Below are 23,897 nucleotides of genomic sequence, written 5' to 3' on the forward strand. Positions count from 1 at the left end.
ACTTACTAGTGTACTACAGAGTAGTCCTCGAGTATATCTCTAGAGAATATATTATATTATATTATTTTATATATATATATATATATATATATATATATAAAATAGATGAAGAAGATTGAATGGTTAAAATGGCTTGATTTCTCATAAAGCCTACCAGTACCTACACCTGAACTTAGTACTGTAGAAGCTCTAAAAGATATAAGTTTCGGCCGGTACCTGGTATCGGTAATACCATGTATGGAAATACAAGAGATACTTTCTCTTCAATATACAGAGTCGACTAGTAGAACTGCAAGTCTGGAGAGAATATTGGATGGAGAATCAGATGAACAATTGAATAACTAACTTCCTATAATCTCTTTCTTACTTGTCTACTAGAATAAGTTGCCGTCGTACGGTCATATTACAACGGTCCAGCCCAACCATTTCCGACCTTTGGGGAGATCGCACGATGCACTAGACCAAATCAAGCCCGGTTTTATTCAACCGGCCGAAATGTATGGGATTTTCTCTTCCATCCAACTGGTTCAACATCTTCAACTTTATATCGTCTTGGAAGAGGTTCAATTCTTCTGGTCGAGATTCCATTCCATCCATCCATCCATCTCCATCTCCAATTCTCTTTCATCTCTTTTCTTCTTCTCCCCTTCCTGTATCTTTCTTGTCTACCCTTTTTTTTTTTTTTTTTCCCTCGTATACCACTTTTGAAACATCCCTCTTCCTCTTCTTCCCCTCCACAACATCATTACTGAATCTCATGTCAGTCTATTGATTGCCGGAATAAATACTTTTTATTTTAATAATAGGTATGATCTTAACTGGAACTGTCTTTTCCTTGCGGGTCCCCCCATTCCATACGTGTATATATATCAACCCTGGGAGAGCAGATACCCATTCTATCATACCCTCTTTTCTCTTCTTTCTTTTCTTTCTTTCCTTTTCTTTTCCTACCTACTAATATATATATCCTCTTAGAATCCCTTAGCAATCTCTCTCTCTCTCTCTCTCTCTCCCTCTCCCTCCTCCGATTGCAATTCCTATAACCGTCCTCGGGAAGGAAAAAGAAAAAGAAAAATTTTTTTTTTTTATAGAAATAGACTACGAGACTACGAGAAGATGTACGGAACTTCAACAGGCCCTCAGACGGGCATTAATACCCCTCGCTCATCGCAGTCCTTGAGACCTCTTATCCTGACTCACGGCTCCCTCGAATTCTCTTTCCTGGTGCCTACTTCCTTTCACTTTCACGCCTCACAATTGAAAGACACCTTCACAACCTCTCTCCCCCAACCCACAGATGAACTTGCTCAGGATGATGAGCCTTCCTCAGTAGCCGAGCTCGTCGCTCGCTATATCTCCCATGTCGCTCATGAGGTGGAGGAGGGCGAGGACGACGCACATGGAACCAACTTGGAGGTTTTGAAGCTGGCCCTCAACGAGTTTGAACGCGCCTTTCTGCGCGGAAATGATGTACACGCCGTCGCTGCCACCCTTCCCGGCATTACGGCCAAGAAGGACCTGGTGGTTGGGGCCTACTATGCCGGAAGAGCTGCTGCTGGTCGACCCACCAAGCCCTATGAGTCCGCCCTCTTCAGGGCCGCCGCCGATGAGAAAGCCAAAATCTACTCGGTCTTTGGCGGCCAGGGAAACATTGAGGAGTACTTTGACGAACTGAGAGAAGTCTACAATACCTACCCATCCTTTGTGGATGATCTGATCTCCTCCTCCGCAGAGTTGTTGCAATCCCTTTCCCATGAGCCCGAGGCCATCAAACTCTACCCCAAGGGACTGAATGTGATGCAATGGCTGCAGGACCCCGACACTCAGCCTGACACCGATTATCTCGTATCGGCCCCCGTCAGTCTGCCGTTGATCGGTTTGGTGCAGCTGGCCCACTTCGTGGTGACCTGCAAAGTATTGGGGAAAACCCCGGGTGAGCTCCTGGAGCGCTTCAGCGGAACCACGGGTCACTCCCAGGGCATCGTTACCGCCGCGGCTATCGCCTCCGCAACCACTTGGGAAAGCTTCAAGCAGGCTGCCGCCAATGCCTTGACCATGCTCTTCTGGATCGGGTTGCGCAGCCAGCAGGCCTACCCTCGCACCTCGATTGCGCCCTCCGTCCTGCAGGACTCCATCGAGAACGGTGAAGGAACCCCCACGCCCATGTTGTCCATCCGCGACCTCCCCAAGTCTGCCGTCCAGGAGCACATCGACATGACCAACCAGCATCTGCCCGAGGATCGTCATATCTCCATCTCCCTCGTGAACAGTGCCCGGAATTTCGTCGTCACCGGTCCCCCGATCTCCCTTTACGGTCTGAATCTCCGCCTGCGTAAGGTCAAGGCCCCCACGGGCCTGGATCAGAACCGTGTGCCGTTTACCCAGCGCAAGGTGCGGTTCGTGAACCGGTTCTTGCCCATCACCGCGCCGTTCCATAGCCAGTACTTGTACTCGGCCTATGACCGGATTATGGAGGATCTGGAGGATGTCGAAATCTCCTCCAAGTCCCTCGTCATCCCCGTGTACGGCACCAAGTCCGGCAATGACCTCAGGGAAACGGGCGACGAAAACATTGTTCCGGCCCTGGTTCGCATGATCACGCATGACCCCGTGAACTGGGAACAAGCCACCGTTTTCCCCGGAGCGACCCATATCCTGGATTTTGGCCCCGGTGGCATCTCCGGCCTTGGAGTCCTGACCAACCGCAACAAGGACGGCACGGGTGTCCGTGTCATCCTCGCGGGCGCTATGGACGGCACCAACGCAGAGGTCGGATACAAGCCGGAGCTGTTTGATCGTGACGAGCACTCCGTCAACTACGCCATCGACTGGGTGAAGGAATACGGACCACGTCTAGTGAAGAACGCTACCGGCGAGACCTTTGTGGATACCAAAATGAGCCGCCTGTTAGGAATTGCCCCGGTCATGGTTGCTGGAATGACCCCAACCACCGTCCCCTGGGACTTTATCGCCGCCACCATGAATGCCGGCTACCATATTGAACTGGCGGGTGGTGGTTATTACAACGCCAAGACCATGACGGAGGCGATCACCAAGATCGAAAAGGCTATTCCGCCAGGCCGGGGAATTACGATCAACCTGATTTACGTCAACCCCCGCGCGATGGGCTGGCAGATCCCCCTCATTGGCAAGCTCAGGGCCGACGGTGTCCCAATTGAAGGTCTCACCATTGGTGCGGGAGTGCCATCGATCGAGGTGGCCAATGAGTATATTGAGACACTCGGGATCAAACATATCGCCTTCAAGCCCGGCTCGGTGGATGCTATTCAGCAGGTCATCAACATTGCCAAGGCTAACCCTACCTTCCCCATCCTGCTCCAGTGGACCGGTGGCCGCGGCGGTGGACACCATTCGTTTGAAGACTTCCACCAGCCCATTTTGCAGATGTACAGCCGTATCAGGCGCTGCGACAACATTGTTCTGGTGGCCGGCAGCGGCTTTGGTGGCTCGGACGATACCTACCCTTACCTTTCTGGACACTGGTCATCCCGATTCGGCTACCCACCAATGCCTTTCGATGGATGCATGTTCGGAAGTCGCATCATGATCGCCAAGGAAGCCCATACATCTAAGAACGCTAAGCAGGCCATTGCTGACGCCCCCGGCCTTGATGACAAGGACTGGGAGAAGACCTACAAGGGCGCGGCGGGCGGCGTCGTCACCGTCATGTCGGAGATGGGAGAGCCCATTCACAAGTTGGCCACCCGAGGTGTTTTGTTCTGGCATGAGATGGATCAAAAGATTTTCAAGCTCGACCGGGCCAAACGTGTGCCGGAGCTCAAGAAGCAGAGAAACTACATCATCCAGAAACTGAACGATGACTTCCAGAAGGTTTGGTTCGGCCGCAACGCCGCCGGAGAAACGGTTGATCTCGAGGATATGACCTACGCCGAGGTTGTCCATCGCATGGTAGACTTGATGTATGTCAAGCATGAGACCCGATGGATTGATGAGTCCCTGAAGAAGTTGACCGGCGATTTCATCCGCCGCGTCGAGGAACGCTTCACCACGCGCGAAGGACAAGCATCCTTGCTTCAGAACTACTCCGAGCTCAACACGCCATACCCAGCCGTGGATACTATCCTCGCCGCCTATCCCGAAGCCGCCACTCAGTTGATCAATGCTCAGGACGTCCAACACTTCCTGCTACTCTGCCAGCGACGGGGACAGAAGCCCGTCCCCTTCGTTCCTTCCTTGGATGAAAACTTCGAATACTGGTTCAAGAAGGATTCTCTGTGGCAAAGTGAGGATCTGGAAGCGGTTGTGGGCCAAGATGTTGGAAGGACCTGTATCTTGCACGGCCCCATGGCGGCCAAATTCTCCAACGTTATTGACGAGCCGGTTGGCGATATCCTGAGTGGTATTCAGCAGGGTCACATTCAGAGCCTGATCAAGGATGTGTACAACGGCGACGAGGCGAAGATCCCCGTCATCGAATACTTTGGCGGGCGTCTCGGTGAACCGGACAGCGAGCTCGAAATTGATGGTCTCACGATTTCTCAGGATGCGACCAAGATCAGCTACCGGCTGTCGTCATCGCCGTCGACCGACTTGCCTGACATCACTCGCTGGTCTCGCCTGCTCGCTGGTCCATCGTGCTCCTGGCGGCACGCCTTCTTCCTGGCCGATGTCTTTGTTCAAGGCCATCGCTTCCAGACCAATCCAATGAAGCGGATCGTGGCGCCAACCCCGGGAATGTATGTGGAGGTGGTGAACCCCGAGGATCCGTCCAAGACCGTCATCAGCGTCAGAGAGCCTTATCAGTCCGGCAAGCTTGTTAGGACCGTTGAGGTCAAGTTGAACGAGAAGAACCAGATCAGCCTGACCATGTTTGAGGGGAGAACTGCCGAGGCCGCTGTGGTGCCTCTCACTTTCCTCTTCACGTACCATCCAGAGGCTGGATACGCCCCAATCAGAGAGGTTATGGACAGCCGCAACGATCGTATCAAGGAGTTCTACTATCGGGTCTGGTTTGGCAACAAGGATGTTCCGTTTGACACCCCCACCACCGCCACTTTCAGCGGTGGTCGCGAAACTATTACGTCTCAGGCGGTCGCTGACTTTGTTCATGCGGTGGGCAACACGGGCGAAGCTTTCGTCGACCGTCCTGGCAAAGAAGTTTTTGCCCCCATGGATTTCGCCATTGTCGCCGGGTGGAAAGCCATTATCAAGCCAATTTTCCCCCGCACCATTGATGGTGACTTGCTGAAGCTGGTCCATCTGTCGAACGCCTTTAAGATGGTGCCCGGTGCTCAGCCCCTCCAGGTTGGTGATGTTCTGGACACTACGGCTCAGATTAATTCGATCATCAACGAAGATTCCGGAAAAATCGTCGAGGTGTGCGGCACGATCGAACGGGAGGGCAAGCCTATCATGCATGTGACCAGCCAGTTCTTGTACCGGGGCGCGTACACCGACTTTGAGAACACCTTCCAGCGCAAGGATGAGGTTCCGATGCAAGTCCATCTTGCATCGAGCCGAGATGTGGCGATCCTTCGCTCCAAGGAGTGGTTCCGCTTTGATCGAGATGATGTTGAGCTACTGGGCCAAACCTTGACCTTCCGTCTCCAGAGTCTCAATCGATTCAAGAATAAGTCCGTGTTCAGCCAAGTTCAAACCATTGGTCAGGTGCTTCTCGAGCTCCCCACCAAGGAAATTATCCAGGTGGCGTCGGTGGACTACGAAGCCGGCACCTCCCACGGCAACCCCGTAATTGACTATCTGCAACGGAATGGAACCTCCATCGAGCAGCCTGTCTATTTCGAGAACCCCATTCCTCTCAGCGGCAAGACCCCACTGACTCTCCGTGCCCCTGCTTCCAACGAGACTTACGCCCGCGTTTCCGGCGATTACAACCCGATTCACGTTTCGCGAGTCTTCTCCAGCTATGCAAACCTGCCCGGGACTATCACTCACGGCATGTACACCAGTGCGGCCGTTCGCAGTTTGGTGGAAACCTGGGCGGCGGAGAACAACATTGGCCGCGTTCGTGGCTTCCACGTGTCTCTTGTCGACATGGTTTTGCCGAACGACATGATTACTGTCAAGCTTCAACATGTTGGTATGATTGCTGGTCGTAAGATCATCAAGGTCGAAGCCAGCAACAGGGAAACCGAGGACAAGGTCCTTCTCGGTGAAGCAGAGGTCGAGCAGCCCGTCACTTCCTACGTTTTCACTGGCCAGGGCTCCCAGGAGCAGGGTATGGGCATGGAGCTTTATGCCAATAGCCCCGTCGCTCGGGAGGTTTGGGATCGTGCAGATCGTCACTTCATTGAGAACTACGGCCTTTCCATCATTGACATTGTCAAGAACAACCCGAAGGAACTCACTGTTTACTTTGGTGGACCTCGTGGCAAGGCTATTCGTCAAAACTACATGTCGATGACCTTCGAATCTGTCAACGCAGATGGATCCATCAAGTCTGAGAAGATCTTCAAGGAGGTTGATGAGAACACAACCTCTTACACCTACCGCTCGCCCACGGGTCTTCTTTCCGCCACCCAGTTCACCCAACCTGCCCTCACTTTGATGGAGAAGGCAAGCTTTGAAGACATGCGTTCCAAGGGTCTTGTCCAGAGAGACAGCAGCTTCGCCGGTCACTCGCTAGGTGAATACTCTGCGCTGGCTGCCTTGGCCGATGTCATGCCTATTGAGAGCTTGGTGTCCGTGGTCTTCTATCGTGGTCTGACAATGCAAGTGGCTGTGGAGCGTGACGAGCAGGGCCGCTCCAACTACTCCATGTGTGCCGTCAACCCAAGCCGAATCTCCAAGACTTTCAACGAACAAGCCTTGCAATATGTTGTCGAGAATATCACCGAGCAGACCGGCTGGCTTTTGGAGATTGTCAACTACAATGTTGCAAACATGCAATACGTTGCTGCTGGTGATGTACGTTTTATAATCCCTTCTTCCCCCCTCCCTCACTTTTGTATTGCTTTCTTTCTAACAGCTCACCAGCTTCGTGCACTTGACTGCCTTACCAACTTGCTCAACTTCCTTAAAGCCCAGAACATCGATATTCCTGCTCTCATGCAGAGCATGTCTCTGGAGGACCTCAAGGCTCACCTGGTCAACATCATTCACGAGTGCGTGAAGCAAACCGAAGCTAAGCCCAAGCCCATTAACCTTGAGCGTGGATTTGCTACGATTCCCCTCAAGGGAATCGATGTGCCCTTCCACAGCACTTTCCTCCGCTCCGGCGTGAAGCCGTTCCGTTCTTTCTTGCTGAAGAAGATCAATAAAACCACCATTGATCCCAGCAAGCTGGTCGGCAAGTACATTCCTAATGTCACTGCCCGTCCATTCGAGATCACCAAGGAATACTTTGAGGACGTCTATCGACTCACAAATTCCCCCAGAATCGCCCATATTCTGGCAAACTGGGAGAAATATGAAGAGGGAAATGAAACTGCTTCGCGTGCGCCTGGTACTTCTACTACAGCTTAAGATTCTAGAGCTCGATTTATTTTCATGGCCACTGCTTCCTGTTCCTCTTTTTTTTGTTTTTGTATCATTTTCATGACTTATCTTAGCGCTGGATATCGTGCTACTGCTATTATTGTATTCGTTTTCGTCATCATCATAAACACAAGCACAGGATCTTGCTAGAACTTTATTATATTTTATTAATTACAAGGTTACTAAAATATTAATAAGTTTTTTATGATAAATAAATTTATCTTACTTGAGCTTTATTATATTTATCTTTATAGTAATCATCTTTATATTAATCTTTTATTATGTAGTTAGTAATTTTTTATTTTTATTATTTTATTACTAATCTAGAGAGAGATGTGCACCTAAAGTTTTGGGGGGGCTTACAGCTCGGCGTGGGTAGAAAAAAACTCTGCGTGGGTAGAACTAGCGCTAACTATTTTCTACCCATAATAAACTCTGGACTTTAGTATGGGTAGAGCTAGCGTGGTCTAACTTTACTATAGGTAGAAAATTAATTCTTTATTTATAATAAGCTTATTGTAAGCATCTTGCTGGCGAGGTGCTTGGGTATTGATAGTGTTAGTAAAGGAAGCAAAGCTATATATAGTACAAGAATAGTAGGAAGGTATTAGAAGTAATAAAATAAAGTACTTGCCTCTTAGTATTTTAGGGGATTATTATATTACTATTTATATTATCTAGTTAAGTTACTAGTATAATATAGATAAGTTAATTATTACTATTCTTCTAAATACTCTTAATTACTTAGTATATAATTTAGTATATAGTTATATATTATATAGTTACTATAATAACTACTTTCTTTCTTCTTAGTAGTATATCCGCGTGCTATATATATTATACCTAATCTAGATTAGTACCTTACTAAGAAAGAGCTAGTCCTAGTTAATATAATATAACCTACTTTTTTATTTAATATTAGAAATAATAATAATATATATAATACTATCTTTATTAATTATACTTTATTAAATAAAATATAAATAATATTATCTTTTACTTTAAGTAAAATAATAGATAGAAATAAGTAATTTATTAGATATACTAGTAATAAGTAAAGATATTATTATAATATAAATATTATAGGAAAATATTTCTCTATATATATATTTCTTAATTTAATTCTTATTTTAAAAAGTCTTTTCTAATAGATTAATATATTATTTTAAATAGATTATTATTACTTAAGTATTATAATAATAATTAATTATTTATAAATCTTATAGCTCCTTTTAAGTATTTTTTATTAAGTACTATACTAGCTATATCTCTATAAAAGAAAGCCTATCTTACTACTATTATTTTTTTTTATAAGTAATTTTATTCTAGTAATATAGATTTATTATACTAATTATTTATAAACTCTTATACTAAATTCTTTTATATTTATACTAATTATAGTACTTATAATCCTTACTATTACTAGTATATTTCTTATAATTCCTATTATTATTACTTTATTATCTAATAGAACTATATTTCCTATATCTTCTACTATTATAGCTACTTTTAATATTATAATAACTCCTACTACCTTTTTCTTTACTTCTTTAATTACTATAACCCTAGCTACTACTACTATTATTATTATGCTAGCTCTAGTTATTCTTACTACTATTATAGCTTTAGCTACTCTAGCTATTCTAGTTATTCTTACTAGCTTATTTATTATTATATGAGTACTATATTATCTATATTATATTAAGTCTTAGTAATATATAAATAATAATTCTATAAAAGTTTATTTTTATATATACCTAAACTTAAAATAATAATATATTTATTATATTTATTTATATAAAAAGTATTTCTCTATTATCTTACTTATATATACTAGTCTTAGTAAGATCTAGGTAATATCTAGTAAAGTAGCAGGTATAATAACTTATCCTTACTAGATTTATACTATCTAGGTTTTTATTTATTACTTTAAAATTAAGAACTAAATAAAGAGGTTACTATAATCTATTAATTATAATTTATTTTAATTACTTAGTATATAGCATGTTAGGAATAGTATAATAGAATTAGAGAATAGTAATAAAGAAATTTAGAATAATTATAATAATTAGGAAATTTATTAATATTATAATATTAATACTTATTATTTTTATTTTTATATAATAAAATTAAATTATTTTTTTAAAATTTCTTAATACCTATAGAGTACCCTTATTAAATCTTAAAATCTAGTAAGAAAAAGAGAAAAGATAGTATTATTAAAGTATCTTTATAATTTTTTTAATTTTTTAATTTTATTAATCTATTATTTTTATATTTTATTTATTTATAGTATTTTATTAATACCCTATTTATATCTTATTTTTATAATAAAATTTATTTAGAATATTTTATATATTTTTTAAATTCTTTATTAATTACTATATATTCTTATATATTAACTATTCTTTTTATTTAATTAAATATTAGTCTTTATTATATAGCTTTTATTATATAATAATCTATTCTATCTTCTATTCTTTCTTATTATTAATAATAACTAGCTAGAATAATACTAGTAAGTTACTATCTCTTATATTTTATTTTTTAAAAAATAATATATAAAAGATTAGATAAATTTTTTTATATAATCTAAATAATTATAAATAATATATTTATTAGCCTATTATCTTTATTATTTTAAATAGTCCTTTATATTTAGTATCTAGCTTTTTACTAGATCTTTATATATAAATATTTTTTATAAATAGTAGTATTTATTAGCCTATATAATATTTAGTTAGGTAATACCTTTTATTATAATTTCTTATTTATTATTTAATAGTATAGTATAGGCTCTCTTCTAGTTATTAGTATTTTACTTATAATTAATTAAGCTATTCTTTTACTACTATAACTATACTAGAGTCCCTAATATTAATAAGCTTAAATAGTACTAGTTAGTAGCTATATTATACTTTATAAGAGAATATTCTTAATAATATATTTTTTATATTATTATATATAAATTCTATTATACCTAGCTAGTTTACCTAGTTAATTTATTAATAACTAATATAAGTCTTTAGATAGGTCTCTAATATCTAGTTCTAATATTCTATTTAGCTATCTATTTAGGAGTAGAATATAATACTTAATTATTCTTTAATTTAAAGCTCTTAATATAACTAGATCTAATATTTACTAGTAAAGAGTAAGCTATAGTTACTTACTAGATTCTTTAATACTTTTATTTTAAGTATAATCTTTTCTATAAATATATTAGCTAGCTTCTTAATATTAATATTTCTTATTATTAAGAGATATTTAATTCTCTTAATATATTAATCTATAATTATTAAAATAGTATTATATATATATTTTTTTTATATTAATAGTAGTAAGTTTATAATAAAGTCTAGAGTTAAGTCTTATTAAAGATATTCTAGTATTAGAAGCTTTATAAGCTAGCCTTATAAAAGTTATTTAAATATTTTTATTTTTTAATAAATTAGATAATTCTTTATATATTTTTTAATATTATATTATAGGATATTCTAGTAGAACTTTTATTTAATAAGATTTAATATCTTTTCTTAACTAAAATAGCTTATATATAGATTATTATAGTATATTTATAGTAATTTTTAGTATATTATTTAATTAAAAAAAATATAAATAATCTTATTATATTATATTAATTTATTATTATTAATATATTATTTATTCTTATAAATTTACCTTTATTTAATATTATTTTTAAATTACTTTATTATTTCTTATTTAAGTAATTTCTTTACTAGTTAAGTATATTTCTAGTATATTAGATATTTCTTATTAGTATTACTTTAAATTTAACTTATATAAATATTTTTATATTATATTTTTTAAAGTAAGTCTTATAAAGTAATTAATAATATCTTATAAATTTATTTATTACTAGCTACTTTTTATACTAGTATTTTTTAAGTTAAAAGTTTTAAATTTTTTAATTATATAATTAGAATTTCTTAGAGAGTTATTATTTTATTTTTATCTTAATTATTTTATAAACCTCCTAACTTTACCTAAAGTATAAATAAAAGTTCCTTAACTATATTTTATTAGATAAGTTTATAATCCTTTTATCTTAAAGATATATTAGCTAGGTTAAGATTACTAGACTAATATTTAATCTAGAAATTATATATTACTAGGAGCTTAACCTATCTAGTCTAATATTAATTTAGGATCTTTATAATATAAAAATATTTTAGATTTATATAATTTATTTATATATATATTATATATAAATTATTTTTAAAATAATAATATTATATTTTAAAATATTTTATTATAACTAGAAATTCTTAATTATAAGTCTTATATCTTTTTTTTACCTTAATTAATTTTCTTAAATAGAAGGCTATAGATTATTAAGTAATATATTATATTTTTATAAACTAGATATTATTATATTATATTAAGATTCTTATAATTATAAATCTTAATATATTAGTTACTAGGAGTATCTCTTATTCTAGATTAAAATATTATAGTACTAGAGATCTAAAGAATATTTATTTTAATATCTTAAAAATACTTTAATTATTCTTTATTATTTTAAAAGAGCTACTTTTTTTCCCCTTTACTATTTTTTTTAGCATGTTACTTAATAAAGTAGTAATTTTAGAGTATTAGTAAATAAATTATTAAAAATATCTTATAAATCTTAAGAATATTTAAATATTATAGAATAAATATAATTCTAGCTAGTTACTTATAATATATATTTACTTAAAATTTATTTAAATTTTTTTAATTTTTATAATAAAGTTAAGGAAATATACTTTTTTTTAATAAAAATTATACTTTAAAAGTTTTATATAAAGATTATATTTCTAGAAATATAATAATATTTTATTAATATAATATTTATATTCTTTCTTTATTTATAAATAAATTAGAATATTATCTAAATATATTATATAAAATTTATTTAGAATTTTTTTTATTATTTTATTAATATATACTTAAAAAGTAGCTAGAATATTATATAATTTAAAAGATATAATTAAATATTTATAGTATTTATATTTTATATAAAATATTATTTTTTACTTATTATCTTAATAAATATAAATCTAGTAATAAATATCTTATAAATCTAGTTTAATAAATTATTTAGCTTTAACTAGTTAATTTATTAGTTTATTAATTTATAGAAGAGAATATTAATTTTTAATAATAATTATATTTAGGCCTTTATAATCTATATAAAGCTATAGTAACTTATTAATCTTTTATATAAAAAATACTAGTATACCTGCTATACTTATTAAGGGCTAGATTTATTTTTTTTCTAATATTTAATTAATATACTTCCTTAAGATTATTAACTTTATTTTTAATATATTATATAGCTAGCCTATTAATAATATTATACTAGTAATTAATAATATATTATAACTAGTTTTTTTAAAAGAGAGTACTTTTATTTTTTTTTAAAAAAATATTAATTTTTATTCTTTATAATATTTAGGGAGAGCCTTTATTATACTATTATTATTATATAGTTAATTTAAGACTAGTATTATAAGTTTTTATCTTATTATACTCTTAAATTATTTAGGTAACTTAATCTTAATTTTTAGTTTTTTTCTTTAGTAGTGCTAGGTATTTACTACTAAGAAAATATTAGGATTAACTAGGCTTAGCTAACTATATTTTAAAATTAATTAATATTTTTTTTCTTCTAAATTTATAATATAATATTCTATATTAAATTCTCTAATTTTATTAAAACTATTTATAATTTAGTTCTTTATCTAAAATCTTATATAGTATAATATTATTAAGCTATTAATAAAATATATAGGTTACTTTATTTTTATTTTATTAAAATTTATTTCTTCTTTAATTAAGAAATAATAGGAAATAAAGTCCTTATTTACTTTAATATTTATAAGTATCTTTATTATAATCTATTTCTTATTTACTAGAATAAATATAATAACTAGAAAAGATTTTACTAGTACCTCTTTATTTTATTAGAGTACTAAAGATTCTAGAATATTTAATTATTATTAATTCTAGTTTTCTAGTTCTCCTACCTCTTTAGTACCTTTTTTATACTAGAGGTATTTCCTTATAATATAATTAATTTAATTATACTAATAATATTAGCCTTTCTTTTATTATTTTTAGTAGTTCTACTATTTTTTCTTTAATTTTTTTTACTAAAATTTATTTAATTAAGAATTTATTACTTTATTATTATTTTTTTTTTTCTTAAATTATCCTTTAATATATAAGATCCTAGAGATTAATTTAATTATATTTTATTTAACTTTTCTTACTTCTCTTATTTTTAAAGTTTCTTATACCTTACCCTTAATTTAGTAATTTTAACTAGATTTTATAGTATTATTACATCCTACTAGATTTCTTTATATAATTTAGGCTAGACTATTTAAATAGCTAATTAGTAAAAGAATCTTTTAAGATTAGCTTTAATTATTAGAATAAATTCTTCTATCTAGATAATTAAGGTTTATATACTCTATTATAATTTTTATCTTATATATAAAAATTAGTAAATTACTATTTATTTATAATCTTTCTTTAATTCTAGAAAATTCTATAAAAACTTAGTAAATTTTATATAAGTAAGTTTTTTAAGATTTATTCTATACTTAGAATATTATATTTATTTTATATTATTTTTTAAGTAATCTATAATATAATAAATCTTAATTATATTACTCTTATAAAATTTCTCTTATAATTTAAAGTAATTTTAAAGATCTTCTAGGAAGATATTAAGTTTTTTTAGGTTTTATACCTTAAAGAACTTAGATTTAAGTATCTTTTTTTTAGGTTTTATACCTTAAAGAACTTAGATTTAAGTATCTTTTTTTTACCTATTTATATAATTTATATTATATATTAGATTATATACTATAGCTTATTATCTTTTATTAATTTAATAGATTAGTACTAGAGAGTTACTAGTACTATTAAATCTTTCTTAATAATAATTTCTAGGACTATAATTATAGATTCTATAGAATTTAGATTTATTATTTCTTAGAAAAAGAAATAAGTAATCCTTCTTATACTTATTATATTACTTTATTTAGTTAGGTAAGTACTTTAAATTATAAGTATCTTACTAGTAAGGTACTTAATGTCATGGCATAGCTGTGTACCTATCTGGTTAGATTCTGCCCTAACTGTCTGCCTCTACTCCTATATTTAAGCCATATTACCCCTAATCTTATTATAGCTCTTTAAGTTATATTCTTATCCTAATCTAATCTCTACCTATTATACCTATATATAAATAGCCTGAATATATATCCTATTATTAGTTATATTTACTACCTATCTACTTCCTATAATATTATATAGCTCCTACCCTAGATATAGCTATTACTAGTATATTAAAATAATCTAAACTATCCCTAATTATAAACTTAGTTAAGAAGTTTATAAGTTATATTACTAATAATCTTATTATCTAGATTATTTATCTTAAATCTTATAATAAATATATTAATTTCCTAAAGAAGGAGATTTATACCCTCTAAAATTAAGTTAATAAAGCTAGTCTAAAGCTAGCTAAAAAGAAGAAAGTAATACTATACTAGAAAAAAGAACTATAAATAATTTAATAAAAATTAATTAAGTTTAAATATATATTTACTATACTATAGATTACTATTATCTTTATTATACTTACTTTTATTACTACCCCTGCCTTTATTAAATATACTTCCCTTACTAAAGCTATAATAACTAATATAATAAGAATATTTATACTTATTTCTACTAGCTCTCTTTCTAGTACCTATTTTAATAAGAAACTCTCTAACTTATAAGAATTTAATAATATTTATTCTAATTTTTATTACTTTATATAATAAATCTATAGTAAAATAAATATTAATCTAGATTATTTTCTAGCTATTAAAGCCTGACTAACTTATATAGCAGGATATCTAACTAGAAAGGCTTATAAACTAATCCTATTTAAGATAAGATTTAATATTCCCTAGTTCCTAGACTATCCTAATCTACTTAACTATTTAAAAATAATATTTAGAGACCCTAATTAAGTTTAAAATATTTAAAATTACTTCTATAATTAAAAATAAAAGAATTTAAATTTTAATACTTATTTTATAGAGTTCTATTATCTTACTTTAGAAAAAAAAATATTTAATAACTCTTTAATATTTCTTTTAATCTAAAATATCTTAATTAAATTTTAAAATATATTATTTTATAATCTTACCCTATTTTAAAATTTCTAAGAATATACTAATTATTTCTAGTTATTAAAAAACTATTACTACTAATACTAGCTATAAGTATCCTATTCTTACCTAATATCTAGTTTCTACTACCCTAGTCTAGTAGTACTAAGGAATCTCTTTAATTCTATTCTATCTAATTACCTAGTCATACCTCCTATACCTAGAAAAAATTTAGATACTATAAATCTATTCTATACTTATTATATACTATACTCTCTTAGGGAAGAATAATATAAGTATAAGAAATATTTTTATTATAAAAATAAAGTATATTATATAAAAAATTATTTCTTACTTAATTAATATTTTATATAAATCTAAGAGTAAATAAATATACTAATATATTATTTTAATCTAATCTTTATTATAATATTACCTACTTCTTATACTATAGTATAGAATAACTATCTTATTATTTTAAAAGAATTTAATTAATTATACTCCCCTAATATTCTATCTAACTTAAAAAATAGAGTCTACCTAGCTATAATTATTATCTAGTACTAGAACATGCACAGAAGCCCTTATTACTAGATATATTACTTTACCTATTCTATATTATTACTAAATTAACTAACTCCCTTAATCCCTATTATATACATGCTAACCTAATAGTATAATAGGTATAATTATATTAAAAAAATTTAAAAATACTAACTTATACTATAATTAATTCTAGAATTAAAGAAATTAGCTTTATAAATTATTAATAAATAAAAATATATAAATTAAAAACTATTCTACTCTTTTATCTAATATTTTTATCTAATTTCTATAATAAGAAGGTAGAAGAAAGTATAATAACTTATTATATAAAGACTAATTTATTATTAAATAATTATTATAATTAAAAATCTATTTTTTATATTACTTATTTCTTCTACTACTTAATTATCCTAGGACTAGCCTAGCTTATTATATATAATTTAAAGATATATTTCTTTAATTAAATAACTATATTTAATAACTAATACTACTATAAATACTATAATATATCTCTTAAGCCTATTGTCACGGCGACCACGTGACATGCAACCACATGCCGAACCACATGCCGAACCACATACCCAGTAACTAAGGGTAATTAGGAGAATGGTAACATTTGAGTTGCCTGTACTATGCTAGTGACTTGATTAGGTAATATAAATAGTAATATAATAATCCCTGAAGTACTAAGAGATAAGTATTTTATTTTATTATTTCTAATACCTTCCTACTATTCTTATATTTTATGTAGCTTTACTTCCTTTACTAATACTACTTATACTTAAGTACCTTACTAGTAAGATACTTATAATTTGAAGTACTTCTCTAACTAAGTAAAGTAATATAGTAAGTATAAGAAGGATTACCTGCTCCTCTTCTTAAAGAGTAGTAGATCTAAACTCTATAGAATCTATAATTATAGTTCTAGAAACTATTATTAAGGAAGGTTTAATAGTACTAGTAACTTTCTAGCACTAACCTATTAAGTTAATAAAAGATAATAAGCTATAGTACATGGCCTAATACATGGCATAAGTTATATAAATAGGTAGGGAAAAGGTGCCTGAACCTAAGTTCTTTAAGGTATAAAACCTAAAGGAACTTAGTATTTTCTTAGAAGATTTTTAAGATTACTTTAGGTTATAGGGGAAACTTTATAAGAGTAATATAGTTAAAATCTGCTATATTATAGATTACCTAAAAGATAATATAAAGTAGGCATGATACTTTAAGTATAGAGTAAATTTTAAAAGACTTACTTATATAAAGTTTACTAAGTTCCTGTAGAACTTCCTAGAATTAGAGAGAGACTATAAATAGATAGTAGCTTACTAGCTCCTATATATAAGATAAGAATTATAATAGAGTATATAAATCCTAATAACCTAGATAGAGGAGTTTATCCTAATAATTAAAGCTAATCTTAAAGGATTCCTCTACTAGCTAGCTATCTAAATAGCCTGGCCTAAATTATGTAAGGAAATCTAGTGAGATGTAATAATATTATAAAGTCTAGCTAAAGTTATTAAACTAGAAGCAAGGTATAAGAAACTTCAGAAATAAGAAAAGTAGAAAAAGTTAAATAAGATATAACTTAACTAACTCCTAGAATCTTATATGTTAAAGGATAACTTAAGAAAGAGAAAGAAAGATAATAGTAAAGTAATAAATTCCTAATTAAATAAATTTTAGTAAAAAAAGTTAAAGGAGGAGTAGTAAAACTACTAGAATTAATAAAAGGAAGGTTAATATTACTAGTATAATTAAACTAGTTATATTATAAGGAAATACCCCTAGTATAGAGAAGGTACTAAAGGAGTAGAAGAATTAGAGAACTAGAACTAATAATAGTTAAATACTTTAGAATCCCTAATACTCTAATAAAATAAAGAGGTACTAGTAGGATCCTTCCTAGTTATTATAGTTATCCTAGTAGGCAAGAAATAGATTATAATAAGGATACTTATAAATACTAGAGTAAATAAGGACTTTATTTTCTACTACTTCTTAGCTAAAGAAGGAATAAATCTTAATAAGATAAAGATAGAGTAACCTATATATTTTATTAATAGCTTAATAGTATTATACTATATAAGATTCTAGATAAAGAGCTAAATTATAAATAGCCTTAATAAAACTAGAGAATTTAACATGGAATACTATATAATAAATTTAGAAAAAAAAGAATATTAATTAATTCTAGAGTATAGCTAGCTAAGCTTAATTAATCTTAATATTTTCTTAGCAGCAAATACCTGGTACTACCAGGGAAAAAAGTTAAAGATTAAAATTAAATTACTTAAGTAATTTAAGAGTATAATAAAATAAGAACTTATTATACTAATCTTAAGCTAACTATATAATAATAGTAATATAATAGGGGCCCTCCCTAAATACTATAAAGAATAGAAATTAGTATTTTTAGAGAAAAAGGTAGAGGTACTCCCCTCTAAAAAAGCTAGTTATAATATACTATTAGTTACTAGTATAGTACTACTAATAGGCTAGCTATATAATATATTAAGAATAGAGTTAGTAATCTTAAGGGAGTATATTAATTAAATATTAGAAAAAGAATAGATCTAGCCCTTAATAAATATAGCAGGCATGCTGGTACTTTTTATATAAAAGGCTAATAGGTTGCTATAGTTTTATATAGATTATAGGGGCCTAAATATAATTATTATTAAAAATTAATATTCCCTCCTATAAATTAATAAATTAATAGACTAACTAGTTAGAATTAAATAATTTACTAAACTAGATTTACAAGATACCTATTACTAGATTTATATTTATTAGGGTAATAAGTAGAAGATAGTATTTTATATAAGGTATAGATATTATAAATATCTAGTTATACCTTTTAAGTTATATAATACCCTGGCTACCTTTTAAGTATATATTAATAAAGTAATAAAGAGGATCCTGAATAAATTTTATATAGTATATTTAGATAATATCCTAATCTACTTATAAATAAAGAAAGAGTATAAGTACTATATTAATAAAATATTATTATATCTCTAGAAGTATAATCTTTATATAAAATTTTTAAAATATAGCTTTTACTAGGAGGAAGTATATTTTCTTAGCTTTATTATAAGAATTAAAAAAATCTAAATAGACCCTAAATAAGTATATATTATAGATAATTAGCTAGAACTATACTTATTCTATAATATTTAAGTATTTCTAGGATTTATAGGATATTTTTAAAGATTTATTTATTAGTATTCTAAGATTACCGCCCTATTAAGTAATATACTAAAGAGAATAGTAAAGGGGAGAAAGAATAGCCCCTTTAAGATAATAGAGAATAGTTAAAGTACCTTTAAGGTACTAAAGTAGGTATTTTTTAGACTTCTAGTACTATAGTATTTTAACCTAGAATAAGAGATACTCCTAGTAACTAATATATTAAGTTTTATAATTATAGGAATTCTAATATAATATAATAATATCTAGTCTATAAAAATATAGTATACTACTTAGTAATCTATAGCCTTCTACTTAAGGAAGTTAATTAAAGTAGAAAGGAGATATAAAACTTATAACTAAGAATTACTAGCTATAGTAGAATATTTTAAGGTATAATATTACTATCTTAAAGATAACTTATATATAATATATATATAAATAGATTATATAAATCTAAAATATTTCTATACTATTAAGACTTTAAATTAATACTAGGCTAGATAGGCCAAGCTCCTAGTAGCATATAATTTCTAGATTAAATATTAGTCTAGTAGCCTTAACCTAGCTAATATATCTTTAAGATAAAAGGATTACAAACCTGCCTAATAGAATATAGTTAAGGGACTCTTGTTTATACTTTAGGTAAAGCTAGAAGATTTATAGAATAATTAAGATAGGAGTAGGATAGTAGCTCCCTAAGAGACCCTAATTATATAGTTAAAAGGTCTAGAACTTTTAACCTAAAGAATACTAATATAAAGAGTAGCTAGTAATAAGCAAGCCTATAGGATACTATTAACTATTCTATAAAATTTATTTTAAGAGATATAATATAAGGATACTTATATAAATTAAATTTAAAGTAATACTAGTAAAAAATACCTAGTATACTAGAAGCATACTTAAATAGTAGAGAAATTATCTAAATAAGAAGTAATAAAGTAGCTTAAAAATAATACTAAATAAAGGTAAGCTTATAAAAATAAATAATATATTAATAGTAATAAGCTAGTATAATATAATAAGGCTATTTATATTTCTTCTAATTAAATAATATACTAAGAATTATTAAGGATATACTATAATAACCTATATATAGGTTACTTTAGTTAAGAGAAGATATTAAATTTTATTAAATAAAAATTTTACTAGGATACCCTATAATATGATATTAAGGAGTATATAAAGAGCTATCTAATTTACTAGAAAATAAAGGTACTTAAATAGTTTTTATTAGGCTAGCTTATAAAGCTCCTGGTACCAAAATACCCTTAATAGGACCTGACTCTAGACTTTATTATAGGCTTATTACTATTAATATAAAAGAGATATATATATAATATTATTTTAATAATTATAAATTAATATACTAAAGAAGCTAAATACCTCTTAATAATAAAAAATATTAATATAGAGGAGCTAGCTAATATATTTATAGAAGAGATTATACTTAAAATAAGAATATTAAGGAGCTTGGTAAGTAACTATAGCTTGCTCTTTACTAGTAAATATTAGATCTAGCTATATTAAGAGCTTTAAGTTAAAGAATAACTAAGTACTATATTCTACCTATAGATAGATAGCTAAATAGAATATTAGAACTAGATATTAAAGACCTATCTAAGGACTTATATTAGTTACTAATAAATTAATTAGATAAACTAGCTAGATATAGTAGAATTTATATATAATAATATAAAAAATATATTATTAGAAATATCCTCTTATAAGGTATAGTATAATTACTAGCTAGTACTATTTAAGCTTGCTAATATTAGGGACTCTAGTATAGTTATAGTAGTAGGAGAATAACTTAACTAACTATAAGTAAAATACTATTAGCTAGAAGAGAGCTTATACCATGCTACTAAATAGTAAGTAAGGAACTATAATAAAAGGTATTACCTAACTAAATATTATATAGGCTAATAGGTGCTACTATTTATAAAAAATATCTATATATAGAGGCCTAGTAAGAAGCTAGATACTAAATATAAAGGGCTATTTAAAATAATTAAGATAATAGGCTAATAAATATACTACTTGTAACTACCTAGATTATATAAGAAAATCTACCTAATCTTTTATATATTACTCCTTAAGGAATAAAATATAAGAAATAGTAATTTACTAGTATTACTCTAGCTAGTTATTATTAATAATAAGAAAGAATAAGAGGTAGAATAGATTATTATATAATAAAAGTTATATAGTAAAGATTAATACCTGGTTAAATAGAAAGAATAGCTAATATATAAGAATACTTAATAATTAGTAAAAGACTTAAAAAATATATAAAATATCTTAAATAAGTTCTGCTATATAAATAAGATATAGGCAAGATACTAGTAAAATACTATAAAATAATAAAATATAAAAATAATAAGTTAATAAGGGTTAAGGAACTAAAAAAATTATAAAAATATATTAATAGTACTATTCTTTCTTTTTTTCCTACTAGATTTTAAGATTTAATAAGGGCATACTATAGGTATTAAGAAATCTTAAGAAAATAACTTAATTTTACTATATAAAAATAGAAATAGTAAAGTACCTATATTATAATATTAGTAAATTTCTAATTATTATAACTATTTTAAACCTTTTTATTATTATTCTCTAATTCTATTATGCTGCCCCTAATATACTATATATTAAGTAGGTAAAATATATTATAGTTAATAGACTAAAATAATCTCTCTATCTAGTCCTTAGTCTTAAGATAATAGATAAAAATCTTAATAGTATAGGCCTATCAGGCACAGGCTACTATACTTACTATTCTACTAGATATTGCTTGAATTTTCCTAAGACTAATTTATATAGGTAGGATAATAGGGAAGTACTTTTTATATAAGTAAGTATATTAAGTATACTACTATTCTAGATTTAGGTATATATAGAAACAGGCTTCTATAGGATTATTATTTATATACTATCAAGACTTGGTGTAATATAGGTAATATAGCATCTACATGATAGTAGCCGGGCTAGTAGAGGCAACCAGAATAGTTAGAGTAGCTAGGGCCACAGTAATAATAGGAGCCAGCGTGATAACAGGAGCTGGCGTGATAATAATAGCGGGAACAGCTGGAGTCACCGCAGTAGAAGAAGTAGAGGGAGAGGTAGTAGAAGTTACTATAATACTAAGAATAGCTATAGAGGACAAGAGAGATATAGTCCTGCTAGATAATAAAGTAATAATAGCAGGAACTATAAGAGATGTACTAGTAGCAATAGAGATTATAGGCGCTATAATTAATATAAGTATAGGAGGGTTTGCTGTAGAAGCCTATAAATAGTTAGTATAATAGACCTGTACTGCTAGAATAAAGGTATCTATAGAGAAAGAAATAATAGTAGCTAAATAGGCTCTCTTCTACAAAGACATGGCCAGCATGATACTAGATAGAGGATACTTTAAGGGAGCTATAAGATCTATAATATAATTAGCTATTACTATAATATTTAAGTAATAATAACCTATCTAGTATAATATATTAACTTATTAGGAGGGACTTTTTAAAATATAGATTAGGCTAAAAAGAGTATATATAAAGGAGTGTTTCCCTATAATATTTATATTATAATAATACCTTTACCTATTACTAGTATACCTAGTAAACTATTTACTCCTATCTATTATCCTATTTAAAGTAAAATATAATACTATATATATCTTATTTAATAAAGTATAATTAATAAAGATAATATTATATATACTATTATTATCTCTAGTATTAAATAAAAAAGTAGATTATATTATACTAACTAGGACTAGCTCCTCCTTAGTAGAGTACTAAGCTAGATTAGGTATAGTATATGCAGCATGTGGATATACTACTAAGAAGAGGAGAGATAATTATTATAGTAACTATATAATATATAACTATATACTAAATTATATACTAAATTATATATCTAGTAATTAAGAATAATTAGGAGAATAGTAATATTTAAGTTATCTATATTATACTAGTAACTTAACTAGATAATATAAATAATAATATAATAACCCCTAAAGTATTAAGAAACAAGTACTTCATTTTATTACTTCTAATATCTTCCTACTACCCTCGTACTCCGTGTAGCTTTGCTTCCTTTACCAACACTACCCATACCCAAGCGCCTTGCCAGTGAGACGCTTACACCTATAAGAGTAAAAGCCCTAATAAATATTCTCTAGAAAAATTAACTTAAGTAATTAAATTAATAAAAAAAATTACTAGAGTTAAAATTCTCTATATTTATAGAAATATATTAAATATCTTTAAAAATACTAGCTATATATACTTACTATTTAGTATAGAAATTATACTAAACCTTATTAAATAAAGTTAATAAAGAACTAAAATATAAAAATATTAATCTTAAATTATTATTTATATTTTCCCTAGAATTATAAGATTTTTAAGATATATTTAATCCCTAAAAAGTAAAAAAGCTATTACTATATTAATTATATAATTATAATATCAAGATTTAAGAAAA

General features: G+C 30.1%; 1 protein-coding gene across 1 annotated transcript; it reads left to right on the forward strand.

Moving 5' to 3' along the window:
• Positions 1–671: 671 nt before the first annotated feature.
• Positions 672–7,638, forward strand: P175DRAFT_0473207 (tetrafunctional fatty acid synthase subunit FAS1). Its single transcript, XM_040895161.1, has 2 exons — positions 672–6,909; positions 6,979–7,638. Exons 1-2 carry the CDS (start codon positions 1,117–1,119, stop codon positions 7,465–7,467), a joined length of 6,282 nt encoding a protein of 2,093 aa, XP_040753749.1. The 5' UTR covers positions 672–1,116; the 3' UTR covers positions 7,468–7,638.
• Positions 7,639–23,897: the final 16,259 nt, after the last annotated feature.

This window comes from Aspergillus ochraceoroseus (genome assembly GCF_002846915.1).
Source record: "Aspergillus ochraceoroseus IBT 24754 chromosome Unknown P175scaffold_2, whole genome shotgun sequence".
In the NCBI taxonomy this organism is placed as follows: Eukaryota; Fungi; Ascomycota; class Eurotiomycetes; order Eurotiales; family Aspergillaceae; genus Aspergillus; species Aspergillus ochraceoroseus.

Coding starts and splice junctions, on each gene's coding strand:
- P175DRAFT_0473207 (XM_040895161.1), top strand. CDS start 1,117: ATGTACGGAACTTCAACAGGCCCTCAGACGGGCATTAATACCCCTCGC. Junction 6,910..6,978: donor AATACGTTGCTGCTGGTGAT/GTACGTTTTATA, acceptor ACAGCTCACCAG/CTTCGTGCACTTGACTGCCT.